Below are 13,244 nucleotides of genomic sequence, written 5' to 3'. Positions count from 1 at the left end.
TGGTAGGTGACAAACCTGGCCTATTTAGGATTAGTGTATTTTATCTAGGCTTGATTGAAATTTTGCTTACTGAAATTGGTAAGTCAAAGGGCAACTATAAAGTCTGTCCAAATTACAATTAACTTCACTATTAAGCAGTTCTGTTTCCTCTAAATAAAACATTCCACAGAGGATAGACCCATTACCTTAAGAAAAATTACTTAATGTGAAATAAATAAAATCAGTAATCCTGTTTCTGTCAGATCATACGTTGTCATGACTCCATGTCTTTTCCCAAAAGTTCCCGTGGCAGATGGGACACAGGGTGGTGTTTGGCCTTCTTATTTGTATATTGATGACTGCTTATCATGAAGTTGAAAGTGGAGGCATACAACCCTGAAAATTATAGTTTGTCTTGATATTTTTCGAAGAAGAGAAAAGTATGGAAAGGGAAGACTGTTCAATTGATTCAGAACGTTCTTAGTTTGTCTTACAACTCAATCTGTCCTTCTGTCAGAGGGAAGTGGGACATGCTATTTTGGGCAGGTTCTTCGGTAGCTCAAGTAGTTCACTTGTATTTTCTAGAAAATAGTATAAATTCTTTCAATAACAGTGCCTGGTGGGGGCACCTGGGTGACTCAGTTGGTTAAGTGTCTGACTTCAGCTCAGGTCATGATCCTGGAGTCCCAGGATCCAGTCCCATATCAGGCTCCCTGCTCAGCAGGGAGTCTGCTTCTCCCTCTGACCCTCACCAGCTGATTCTCTCTCTCTCTCTCTCTCAAATAAATCTTTTAAAAAAAGAAAAAAAAAATGTCTGGTGTGTCTGAAAATGCAGAAAGCTGTCTGCCTTTTGAGTTCTGCTGCTCTGTGTGCCTGGTATCAGTATTAGCAGGGCACTGATCAGAGGGAAAATGAAGCTCAGGTATTCAGATAATAGTGACTGAGAGGCTCTATCATAGGAACTCGTGTGTCTCTTTACGTAATAATCAAGACATAATAGAAGAGCCAAAATCACGAGTTCTCCTTTTGCCATCTACTTGCTAGTGCGGTAATGGACAGTTACTAAACCTTCTTAAGCTTCCTCTTCTATAAAAGGGAGCATAGTATCTTTAAGATTCAATCACATAATGTATGTAAAGCAGCTTGCATGTTTCTGGATTATGGTAGTAATCAATAATATTAATTCTCTTTGCCCCTTAAAAGTAGGGATTGCGTTATCTGCTTTACCCCACTTAATTCACAGTATGATGTTTAGCATAAAGGTACATGTTGTCACATGAATAGGCAAGAGAAAACTGCCTCTTAATTACTTTAAAGCTTTGCCAAATACAGCATCATTGAGTGTAATCATTTAGGGATGCTGTCTACTGATGACAGAATTTTCATAGTGGATGTGTACAAAATTGCTTAAAGGATAAAGAATGGCTTTACAGAACCCCTGTGGTATTTTAGGGTAGGACAGCAGGTGTGTGAAACATGGGAATATTCCGAAGCACATTTCTAGTTTCTTTTTTTTTTTTTTTATTAATGATTAGCTGGGTTTGAATTAAAATGGGAACTTGCTTTTTTCACTACTAAAATTCAAGATCTGGAATTTTCTCTTATAGTGTTCTAAGGATTATTGAGAATATAGAAAGTAATAGAAAATAATAAATTGTGACTGTATCAGCGTGTGAAAGAGTATTATAAATACTGAGCAATATTTTTTTTTAATCATTCCCCAAAATGCATTAGTGTCTTATCAATGGGTAGATTTGCTAGGGTTAAGATTTCAAAGCAAAGTATACAGTGAAGCTTCTTTATAGTTCAAGCACTGTGGGAGAGAAGATGAGCCAGTCATAAAAATGTTCACATTAAATAAAGAAAGAAGAGGCAGAATTCAATGTGTAATAGGATTCATGATGTTTTTTAAATGAACTGGTGTACACATATCATGTATTCTATACAGTACATTTTAATATTGTCTTACATTTTATTTCCATACATGGATTATTACAGGAGAGTGGACTTAACAGCTGCTATTCTGTTTTATACTTTTCTGAATTTCCTGCATTTTCTATAATGAGCATATAAATTCTTACACTCACAAAAAGTGTGTTCTTCCAAAAGAAGGAGAGTAAGAGAGAATCAGATGAAGATTTATTAAGAGCTAATGTGCCACTCCTTGAATGTGAGATTAATGTATGAGAATAATTATGATTTGAGACTGAAAAGTATTAACTGCCATAAGAAAAGTATGAATACTTCTGAGAGTTCAAGGATGGAACTTACTCCCAGTGAAGGAAATTAGGCAAGACTTTCTGGAGGAAATGCAGCATGAGGTCAGGGGTTGATGCATATGGTATTCTTCAACATCTGAGAGTTTGATGAAGCTGTTAACACATATTAGAGGTCAAGCAAAAAGGTGGAAAGGGGAAATCTCTAAAAAATTCTTTTTCCCCAGCTTTATTAATATATAATTAGCATGTAACATTGTGTCTGTTCAAGGTGTACAGCATGTTAATTTGATTACTTACATTTTACAAAATGATGACCACAGTAGCGTTAGTTAACACCTCTGTCATTGCACATAATTACAGTTTCTTTTTTGTGATGAGAACATTTAAGATTTACTGTCTTAGTGGGGCATCTGGGTGGCTCAGTCGGTTAAGTGTCCGACTCTTGATTTCAGATCAGGTCTTGATTTCAGGATCAGGAGTTTAAGCCCTCCATTGGGCTCCACACTGGGCGTGGAGCCTACTTTAAAAAAATGTAGCTAGATATAGGTGTATATATACATGAACATATATAGATTATACATAAACATATATAGATATACAGTATTGTTTCTCTTTTTTATTAAAAACATTTTTTTAAAAGTTTTATTTATTTAAGTAATCTTTGTACCCAGTGTGGGGCTCAGACTCCAGACCCTGAGATCAAGAGTCATACACACCTCTGTTGAGCCAGCCAGGCATCCCTGTAGTATTGTTAACTACAGTCACCTTGCACTACATTAGGTCCCCAGAACCTGTTCATCTTACAAGGGAAGTTTGTACCCTTTAACCAATATTTCCCCATTTCTCCTGAGCCCCTGGCAAACACCATTCTAGAAGTTCGGTTGTTTTAGAGTCGACATATTTGTGAGATCATACTCTGTCTTTCTCTGCCTCACATATTTCACTTGGCATAGTGCCCTTGAGGTCCATCCTGTTTGACCAGTTTACCCTGTCTCCCTTATTCCCTCCTTTTCTCCTTTCCTCTTTCCCTCCCTGTCTTTCTTCCCTCTCTCCCTTCATCATATCAATAATAAATACTTTCTTTAAAAGATTTTATGTATTTATGTCAGAGTGAGAGAGAGAAGAGAGCATGAGTGGTGGGAGGGGCAGAGGGAGAAGCCGACTCCCCACTGAGCAGGGAACCCGACAAAGGGCTTGATCCCAGAATCCTGGAATCGTGACTTGAGCCGAAGGCACACGCTTAACCAACTGAACCATCTATGCGTCCCAATAATAAATATCAATGACATCTTGAGAAAGATGTTCGTCCTAGAAAAAGATCTTTAAAAATGAATCTATATAATGCAGTAATTGCTATAGAAGGATATACCACAGACTCTGTCTTTCTGAGGAAGTCATGTTTGGCATAAGAACTAAAGAATGCCAGGGGGGCCAGCCACACAGAGTGGAGGCAAAAGCATTTCAGGTAGAGGGAACTCCCTGTGCAAAGGCCTTGAGGCAGGAAAGTGCCTCCATCTTTTGTCTTTGTGTTATCTCTTAGGGCTCTTATCAGATAACACTCAAAAGAGTGTTTGGTCCATTATTAAATAGTAAGTGTTAACTTTTATTCCCTTCCTTCTGTGCGACAGTTTCCTGTATTGAAGTCAACTCTTTAGTCTCCTGCAGTCTCATCTGCAGGGTAACTATCCCTAGATCCTCTCAATGTTCTTCTGGCACATTCTGGAATGAACTTGGGGACATTTTCACAAATTATTTTTACAAACCTATCTAATAATACCAGTCAGTATTTTGTAGTCTGTGTTGCACCAGTGATGATGATCGATATGACTTTTTCCCCTGTGAATAGATTCAAATAAAATTTACTTATGATTCCTTTTTAAAATAGGCCAAGTCTGAAGACGCACTGTTAATCCCATTACTCAGCTAGTCATTTCTGTGGTTTTTCTGTCCTTTAGTTAACACATATTTCTTTTGTACATAATTGAAGTAAATTGATAATGTTTATCAATAGAACCATAGAACCATAGTTTTATCCTACATCACTGTTTCTGCATTCGACGCATGCGTAATTAAGAACTCTTCTGATCATTATTTTTAATGACTACGTCACCCCATAGTGTGAGTGAACTAAAGTTCATTTGCCCATTTGTCTTCTGAGAAAATTATTTACTTTTAAAAGAAATCATCATAATGCACATCTTAATCTATAGGTATAGGTATAGGTATATTTGGTTTTCAGATGATTTACTTAGGATTATTTCTTAGAAGTAAGTGAAATGCATTACTGTTAAAGCCCCTGACGCATAAATACAGAAATTTTGTTCTATCCTTATAGGTGATACCTCTTCTGTGGTCATCATAGCAGATTTGGTCTAAAGCCCAGGCCTCCCCTGCTCTTCTGCTAGAAGTTACGATAAAATAAGATGATCTTTTCTTTTTTCCTTTCATTAATTCATTTTTTTCCCCCCTTAATCATGGTAATTCTGGTCTCATAGAATGAATTTGGAAGTCTTCCTTTCTCTTCTATTTTTTTGTATAGTTTGAGAAGAATAGGTGTTCATTCCTCTTTAAAGGTGTGGTAGAATTCATCTGTAAAGCTGGTCCTGAACTTTTCTTTTTTGGGAGGACTTTGATTACTGATTTAGTTTCATTGCTAGCAACTGATCTTTTCAAGTTTTTTATTTCTTCCTGATTCAGTTTTGGAAAGTTAAATGTTTCTAGGAATTTATCTGTTTCTTCTTGGTTGTCCAGTTTGTTGGCATATATTAAGATGGTATTTTCTCACTAAGAAAGGACTTCATTTTTTCAGTCAGGTTTTTTTTTTTTAAGATTTTATTTATTTATTTGACACAGAGAGAGATGACGAGAGAGAGGATACAAGCAGACGGAGTGGGAGAGGGAGAAGCAGGTTTCCTGCTAGACAGGGAGCCCAATGCAGGTCTTGATCCCAGGACTCTGGAATCATGACCTGAGCTGAAGGCAGATGCTTAACTAAGACTGAGCCACCCAGGCGCCCCATCAGTAAAGTATTTTTTTTTTTTTAAAGATTTTATTTATTTATTTGACAGAGAGAACTCACAAGTAGATGGAGAGGCAGGCAGAGAGAGAGAGAGAGAGAGAGGGAAGCAGGCTCCCTGCCGAGCAGAGAGCCCGATGCGGAACTCGATCCCAGGACCCTGAGATCATGACCTGAGCCGAAGGCAGCGGCTTCACCCACTGAGCCACCCAGGCGCCCCAGTAAAGTATTTTTTAAGGTACTTAAGTCACCTCCCAGGATGGAAGTATTGCAAGGTCATTTAATGAATTAATATTGTTTGGGTACTTCATTTTGTGTTTTAAGACAGGACATTAAGTCCAGGGAGGGGTGTTACATACAAGTATGAGAAAAGTTAAATTTTTATTTGAAAGGTTAAATAACTACACTAAAGGTTTCTGTAAAGAAATACTTATGTTTATTCTTATCCCTTTGAGCAGTTCAGTGATCACAAACTTCATGCCTGCCATGTGCCAGGGGCTGCTGAGTTTTCTAGGTAGAAACAGAGTCTGCTTTAATTTTGGTTAGCATTTCTCATTTCAGCCTTTTCCTTTGAGGTTCAAATTTAGATTACAAGCTAAACAATATAAGTAATATTAGTTACACTTTTACACTTTCAATTAATTTTCATGTACAGTTTTATATGAGGCTCACAAAACAACTCTGAGAAGTAATTAAAGCAGGAAGCTTTAGTTCAGAGTGTTAGTATGGAGTTTGTTTAGTTAGTGGTAGTCATGGAATTTGAAATTGGGTCCTGATTTCACTTTTTCTTTTTGTTCTTCATTCTTACCTCTGTGATCTCGCTGTCTTTTTAAAATTGAGATAAGATGGAGGTGCCTGGGTGACTCAGTCAATTAAGCACCTGCCTTTAGCTCGGGTCGGGATCCTGGGGTCCTGGCATTAAGCCCAGCATTGGGCTCTCTGCTCAGCAGGGTGTCTTCTTCCCTCTGCCCTTCACCCCACTCGTACGGGCATATACTATGCGCACTTTCTATTTCAAATAAATAAAATCTTTTTTTTTTTAAATTGAGATAAGTGGAACGCCTGGGTGGCTCAGTTGGTTGGATGACTGCCTTCAGCTCAGGTCATGATCCTAGAGTTCTCGGATCCAGTCCCACATCTGGCTCCCAGCTCCACGGGGAGTCTGCTTCTCCCTCTGACCTTCTCCTCACTCATGCTCTCTCTCATTGTCTCTTTCTCAAATAAATTAAATCTTAAAAAAAAAAAATTGAGATAAGTTATAGCATCGTTTAAAGTATGCAGTGTTTTGGTTTGATGCATTTGTATATACATTGAAGTATAATCTCCATGATCCCCTGACCCCTCAGTATCTGAACCACCAAAAGAACTTACCCTTTTTCAGAATTATTCTTTCTTGATTTTTTTTTTCTCCTCTTATCTGCTGTTACCCTTCCATTATATGGTAGCCAGAGTCTACTCAGGGGCAAAACTCTTCTTTTTATGGTTTTGTGTTTAGGACCAAAAGTTTGGATTATAGTGATCTCCCAGTCTTTGTGGCTTTTACCTTTGCTCTTTGCTGGATCACATGCAAGGTCTCATCTTAATTTGCCTTCTTTAATAAGCCAGAATGGATCTTATAGATACAGAAGGATTTTTAGAGATATTTTTTCCCCTGACCTCCCAAATTTCAAGAGATGTCAGTTCTCGTGTCAGTTCATACCCATGAGTTAGTTTACTTATTAATATCTCCGGTAACATGTGGTTAAGTGGGTCATGTTTGCTCAATCATATTTTCCTCCTTATTCTAGACATGGTCTTTAAGTCTGTCTCCAAAGATTTTTTTTTAAGATGTCCTTTTATTTGAGAGAAAGAGCATGCACACATAGTGGGAGGGTCAGAGGAGGGGAGAGAGAGTCTCAAGCGGACTCCATGCTAACTGAAGCCTGATGTGGGGCTTGATCTCCTGACCCTGAGATCACAACCCGAACTGAAACCAAGAGTTGGACACTTAACTTACTGCGCCACCCAGTCACCCCATCCCTGACGATTTTAGAGAAAAGGACAGATAATTGAAAGATTTAACAAGTTCCATGATACTTTTTTCTCCCCTTGCTATTCTAGCTATAAAGATAAATAGTTGGGTTCTTGTTTTTACTTGTCCACTACCTCTCATGCACTTCATTTTTTTCCCTGCTATGTTGAATAGAGGATATGAGGCTGGGATAGTTGTTCATTTGTTTTCCATTTCATGTTTCTAACACTAACAGCAGGAAAAATCAAACAGGTAAAAACTTCTGTTTGGGTCAAATTTAAGGTAGTTTTTCTTTCTGAAGAATCTTCATTTCTTTCCACTTTAAAGATAATAATTACCTGATAGGTCTTTTTACTAGTATATATTGAAGCCTATTATGGTAACAACAAATTTACATCAGAGTAATGTAACAAATAGAAATTATTTTGTATTTTGCATTACTGTTATTCTTATACAAGTGAACCTGGTGCTAAATTGGAACTTCACAAAGAATATTTTAGAGCACAGTAACCTCGGTGGAAACAAACTTGCCAGATGTTTTATTAGAGTAATTAATTTATTCTCAGTGTTCATTAATTAGACTGTATGTAGCAAAAACAGAAAAAGTTAGGTAAGTTTATTGTTTTAATTAAACTGTTCTAATTAATTGGTTTTTGATATATATAACATCCCAATTAGAATTCTGTTCTTCTCCAAGTTTTATTATATTTTCTATTTTTGCTTTCAACTTGTGTTTAAAATTCAGTAAGATGTTAAGAGATACAGAAATGTAGACTATTATAGAAGCCTAGGAGATTTAGTTAATCTGACCTAGATGTTCTTTTGATGATTGAGATTTACAATGTGAAAACAGTTCTCAATTTCAAAATGAAACCTAGGACTATCTGCTGTATAAAGTCAGCTGTCCTGCTCGTGACAAGCAGATTAATCAGCCACCAAAAAGAAGCGTTTACAAACATAAAAGTTGTGCTATTAAGATCATTGGTTTTGCATCAGCAGTCAGTTGAAGCTATAATTGATTGTATGCCTTGGATTATGCCTTCTTCTAAAGAAGATAGTCTAGTATTTTTGGAAGGGCTTTTTGTATACATTTGATTTCATTTGGTTTCATTTTTATTGGTTTCATTTTCAGAGTAATGCCTATGAAATCAAAGAGGTAATGTGAGAAAATCCTTGAGTAGAAATTGTGTGGAGATGTAAATATTAATGTATTTGAGAATATATTTCAGCAATTGATCTATTCAGCATTTCTTTCTTCTATCCCAGAATGCATATACTTGCACAGTCAGAATGAAAATACTTTTACAACTTCTGCTGTGCCTGTTTCTCTGTCATCCTACCAGAGCTCTGAGATGTTACTGTCTGCTTCAGTTCTTAATTTAACATTGTACAGTATTACTTGAAGGAATAAAAAATCATGAGGACTTCTAAATAAGAGATCAGATTTGAGGGATCCGTGGTTTAGTCAACAAAGCTGAGCGGAGAAATCAGTGGAGGTACCTCCTCTAAGCTGGAGCAGCCAGGGCTAATGAGTATGTAGTTTTCTTATCATAATGCTGTGATTGAAATGTACTATTTAATGGGGAAACCCTCTTACACATGATGAGAATATTGTAGTTAGAGTGACAAATCCTTGGAATTATGTGTGAATTAGTTTGCCTTTTATTCCAGTATCCAAAATTAAAAAAGAACTGCTTTGCCACCAGAGTTATTGACTAAACCCTAGTAATTTCTGATTGAGGATATAACATATATCTCAGTAATTGAAATAAACCAAGACTATGAACTAATTTTAAGTACTTAGCTTGCTTAAGTACCTCGCTCTCTACACATTTAGTTTTAGATAATAGGCAAACATTTGTGGCCGTCACAATACTTTTAAAAGTGAAAGCCATTGGTTTATTGTTGTGATGATGGTTCATAAGTATGTGTACATTAATTTTTGCTTCCTGAATCCATTGGGATCTCTGAAGTGTGTGTGTGTTTAATTTGACATCTTTTAGAATTGATTTAGTACACTGAGTCAAGGTTCCTTTGTATAGTAAAGAAAGTTTAACCATCTTAATGTTTAAAGATCTGTTGAATGAAAATTGACCTGCAAAGCAATATTTTGACATAACCCAAATATTCTAGATACTGGTTAAATATAGGTTCCTATTTATGCTCTGTTTTAATCCTAAAAGTCTTTGGTAACTGGTATTAAGTTATAGGTTTCTTTTTTTATATTTGTTTAGGAAGGAGGCAGTGGATTAGATGAAAACTATTGTCTTTGAGGGAAAATTCACATTTAGCTGAGCCTTACTTCACACGTTCTCTGATGATTTTATTTTATAGACTCCAGGCATTAGAGCTCGATCCACAAGACTTCAGTGGTTTTGTGAAAGATGTATTTCAAGTAATCAGGTTTGTGTTTAATTTCTGGTCTCGACCACCTAAAACTGTGAGTAGAAAGCAAGTGTCCTTCCTACATGTCGTATGAGCATTCGGGGATTTTGGGACATAGAGCATTATTAATGGAAGCAGCATTATCTTTGGTGGTTTTTCAAATAAGTAGTAGCTTAATTCTTGTTCCTGAGGTGCAGTAGAATCCCTAAAATTTTTAATTTGGGCCCTGAAGATTTTTAAGTTGTTGGCTTAAGCAGGCTAACCTTGTTTCTTTTGCAATTTAAATCTGCCTCAGTCCTCAGTGACCAGAGGAGTCACTTAGGGTAGCCCAGTGGAATTTCTACTTTACATCTCCTCCAGTGCAGATATCTTTTCATATCCCGCCAAGTGGAAGCCACAGGGGAAGAGGAGTATAACACTTGGGTGTAGGAGTGTTCTTATTAACTGGAGAGTGTATTCACTGGATCTTCTTCCAGTAGTGTCTTTGAATTCTCAGAATGTATCTTCATGAGGTTTCCTCAGCCAGATGATTGTTCATGTTTTGTTCTTGACTACAGAGTCCTTCTTCAGCTTTTTAGCTTAAAAAAAAAAAGTCATTTTTAATTGTGGTAAACTACATATATAACATAAAATTTATCATTTTAACCATTTGTAAGTGTTCACTTCAGTGGCAGTAAGTCCATTCACATTGGTGTGCTCGGCTCTTTAACTTTTGAAGTGAAGTTAATCTGCCCTTTGGGTAAAGCTTGGTGGAAGGATTATTAAAATGAGATTTGTCAGCTATAAAATATGTCCTTTACACATTCTAGATCCATCTGTTAATCTTATTTTTAAGGTTGAAGTTCTAGAAAAATTAGTGGAGCTGACACAGAAGTTGTTTGAATGTGATAGAGACCAGCTGTACTACAGTCTACTAAAATTGTATAGTAAGTAATCTGACTGTTCGTCATGTTTTCATCTTCAGACATTAATTCTGTTGAAGGCAGGTGCAAGAAAGGAGTATCGGGAAGGTCTAGTGATTGTCAAATGTGTGGTCTTCAACAGAGTTTTAAGTAGAGGCCAGATTAAATTTTATCACAGATTGTTTTATTGTATCACTAGACACCAGACAAGTTTCATAGTTTCTGACAGTCTTACTGCAGTAATGAAAAGGTAAGAAAAATCTTTATCAGGGCCACAGAATTTAATAGAACTTTTCGAGGAGAGACCAATTTTTTTTTTCTTTTCCTCTTTATTTCTTTCTTTCTTTCTTTTTTAAGGATTTAATTTATTTATTTGACAGAGAGAGATCACAAGTAGGCAGAGAGGCAGGCAAAGGGAGAGGGGTAAGCAGGTTCCCCACTGAGCAGAGAGATACAGGGCTGGATCCCAGGGCCCTGAGATCATGACCTGAGCTGAGGCAGAGGTTTTAATCCACTGAGCACCCAGGCGCCCCTAATTTTTTTCTTTTTATTTAAGTCCTCTGGTAGACTTACCAGTCACTCCTATAAATCCCATAATCACTACCGTGTTCATTCATGTGTATAAGATCTTTTTCCAGGCATGCCTGGGTGGCTCAGTCATTATGCTCTGCCTTCAGCTTAGATCATGATCCTGGGATCCTGGGATCCTGGGATCCTGGGATTGAGCCCCACATTAGGCTCCCTGCTTGGCAGAGTGTCTGCTTCTCCCTCTTCGTTTGCCCCCGCTCTTATTCCCTCTCTTGTTGTATCTCTCTGTCAAATGAATAAATAAAATCTTCAAAAAAAAAAAAATCTTTTTCCAGAAAAATGCATATTGATACACAGACTCATTGCTAAACAGTTTTTAAAAATGTGATTATATTCTAATATAGTTTTGACTGAATTTATATTACAAACATTTTCTTACCTATAAATGACTACGTTGCATGGCTGTACTAGAATTTATCCAGCCAATCTCCTTATGCTAGACATGTGACTAGAAATTCATTTTACACATTATAAAACAGTACTGTATTTGTGCTATCTTTGTGCCTTAATCTTTGTTCACGCCCATAGTTGTTTCCTTAGGCTGGATTTGTATTTGTGTTCCGAAACACTTGATCTTTATTATCAAACAGTGTTCTAGTATGTCAGTTCCAGTTTATACATCTGGGAACTTTGCAGTCTCTTTTAGGGTATTTGGGTGGAGAAGAGCAACTCTTAGACAAGTCAGTAACTAACCTACCTTCCTTCCTTCCTTCTTCCTTTCTCCCTCTTGCCCCGCCCTCTCTTCATCCCTTCATCCTTCCACTCCCCCAGACATTTGATCAGATTATTTTGTTTTTCTCATGGGAAATTTACCTTCACCAAACATAGACAGCAGTCAATAACTTAATTCATTTGTCTTTTTGAATTTGTATTTATTATCATTAGAAGCTTTATCTTTGGGACACCTGGGCAACTCAGTCAGTTAAGCATCTGCCTTTGGCTCAGGTCATGATCCCAGGGTCTTGGGATTGAGTCCTAAATCGGGGCTCTCTGCTCGGTGGGGAGTCTGCTTCTCCCTCTCCCTCTGCCTGCCTCTCTGCCCGCTTGTGTTTTCTCTGTCAAATAAATAAAATCTTTAAGAAAAAAAAGTTATCTTCTATGTTAATGGTATAAATAAGACTTGCTGTAAAATTTATATTTCAGTTGTTGGTTGCATTGAAATGCACACTTTGCTATGTAATTTTTAAAACTCTTAAAATTCTTGAAATTCAGTTCTTTGGTTTAATGGTTAAATTCTGGCACACAATACTGAGGTTGTTATTGAATATACGCAGTTAGCAAACTTAGGTTTTAGGAGTGTAGTCCTTAATTGGTGGGTTATAACCTGTATTATTCAAGTGCTAATTCTTGCCCTTCCCCACCCCTTTATTTTGAGGAACTATTTCATGCTTAAATTCTAATTTTATACCAACTTCAGTAAAAAAGAAAAACCCTGAATGTATCCAAATGAGTCTTAGCAGTTAAAGTAGTCCCCACAGAGGACCATAATCCCTAACTATGCTAGATATTGGGGAGGACGCAGCAGATAGGGTAGTGCTTTGTGCAGTTAGGCCTATAACCAAGATTAAGAATATGGAGTGAAAAAAAAAAAACTGGAAGGATGTATGAGGAGCAGGAGGTAGCCAGCCTCACAAACCTCTTTTTCCTATACAGATGACCTTTTGCTGATGCTTTCTTTAAAAAGAAAGAAAAGAAAACAACCCGTAGGTTCATCTTAAAATTTCATTTAGGAATAAATAGTCTTTGAGGTTTATTACCATTTTTTTTCTCCTTCATCCCCTTTCTTGGCTGTATTGGACACCTTCTTCAGTTTTCTTGATCTGTGTTTGAGCCAGTAGTCTGAAGATCCCTGTAAGGTGAGGGTGGCCTCTTGTAAGGCTGGAAGTCAGGAATTATTATCATGAAGTATACTTTATAACCCAGGTTGTATACTTCATGCCTTTGTGGTGCTGTAAGTTGAAAATGTGGTTGTGATAACCCTGATCCTCCCCTTTCTCAACCAGCCTCTCCTTTGTGGCCCCCTCTTTCCGTTTTCCCCTTGAACCATTATTTGAAGAAGTTAAATAATTTATTAAAGCACCATGGACTCCATTTTATTTGAAAAGGAACATATGATATGGGATAATATATGAAATGTGGTCCTA

General features: G+C 37.0%; 1 protein-coding gene across 1 annotated transcript in view; it reads left to right on the top strand.

Annotated features, from left to right (window-relative positions):
• Positions 1-13,244, top strand: part of LRPPRC (leucine rich pentatricopeptide repeat containing) — a 103,789-nt gene that overhangs the window by 63,820 nt on the left and 26,725 nt on the right. The window contains exons 26-27 of the mRNA XM_082746943.1: positions 9,560-9,628; positions 10,446-10,536. Coding sequence (XP_082603069.1) covers positions 9,560-9,628; positions 10,446-10,536 — 160 coding nt within the window. The remainder of the gene's footprint in view (positions 1-9,559; positions 9,629-10,445; positions 10,537-13,244) is intronic.

The sequence above is a fragment of the Mustela nivalis genome (assembly GCF_964662115.1).
Source record: "Mustela nivalis genome assembly, chromosome: 8".
Taxonomy (NCBI): Eukaryota; Metazoa; Chordata; class Mammalia; order Carnivora; family Mustelidae; genus Mustela; species Mustela nivalis.
Note: the sequence above shows the minus strand (reverse complement) of the source record. Positions and strands in the feature narration are given on the sequence as shown.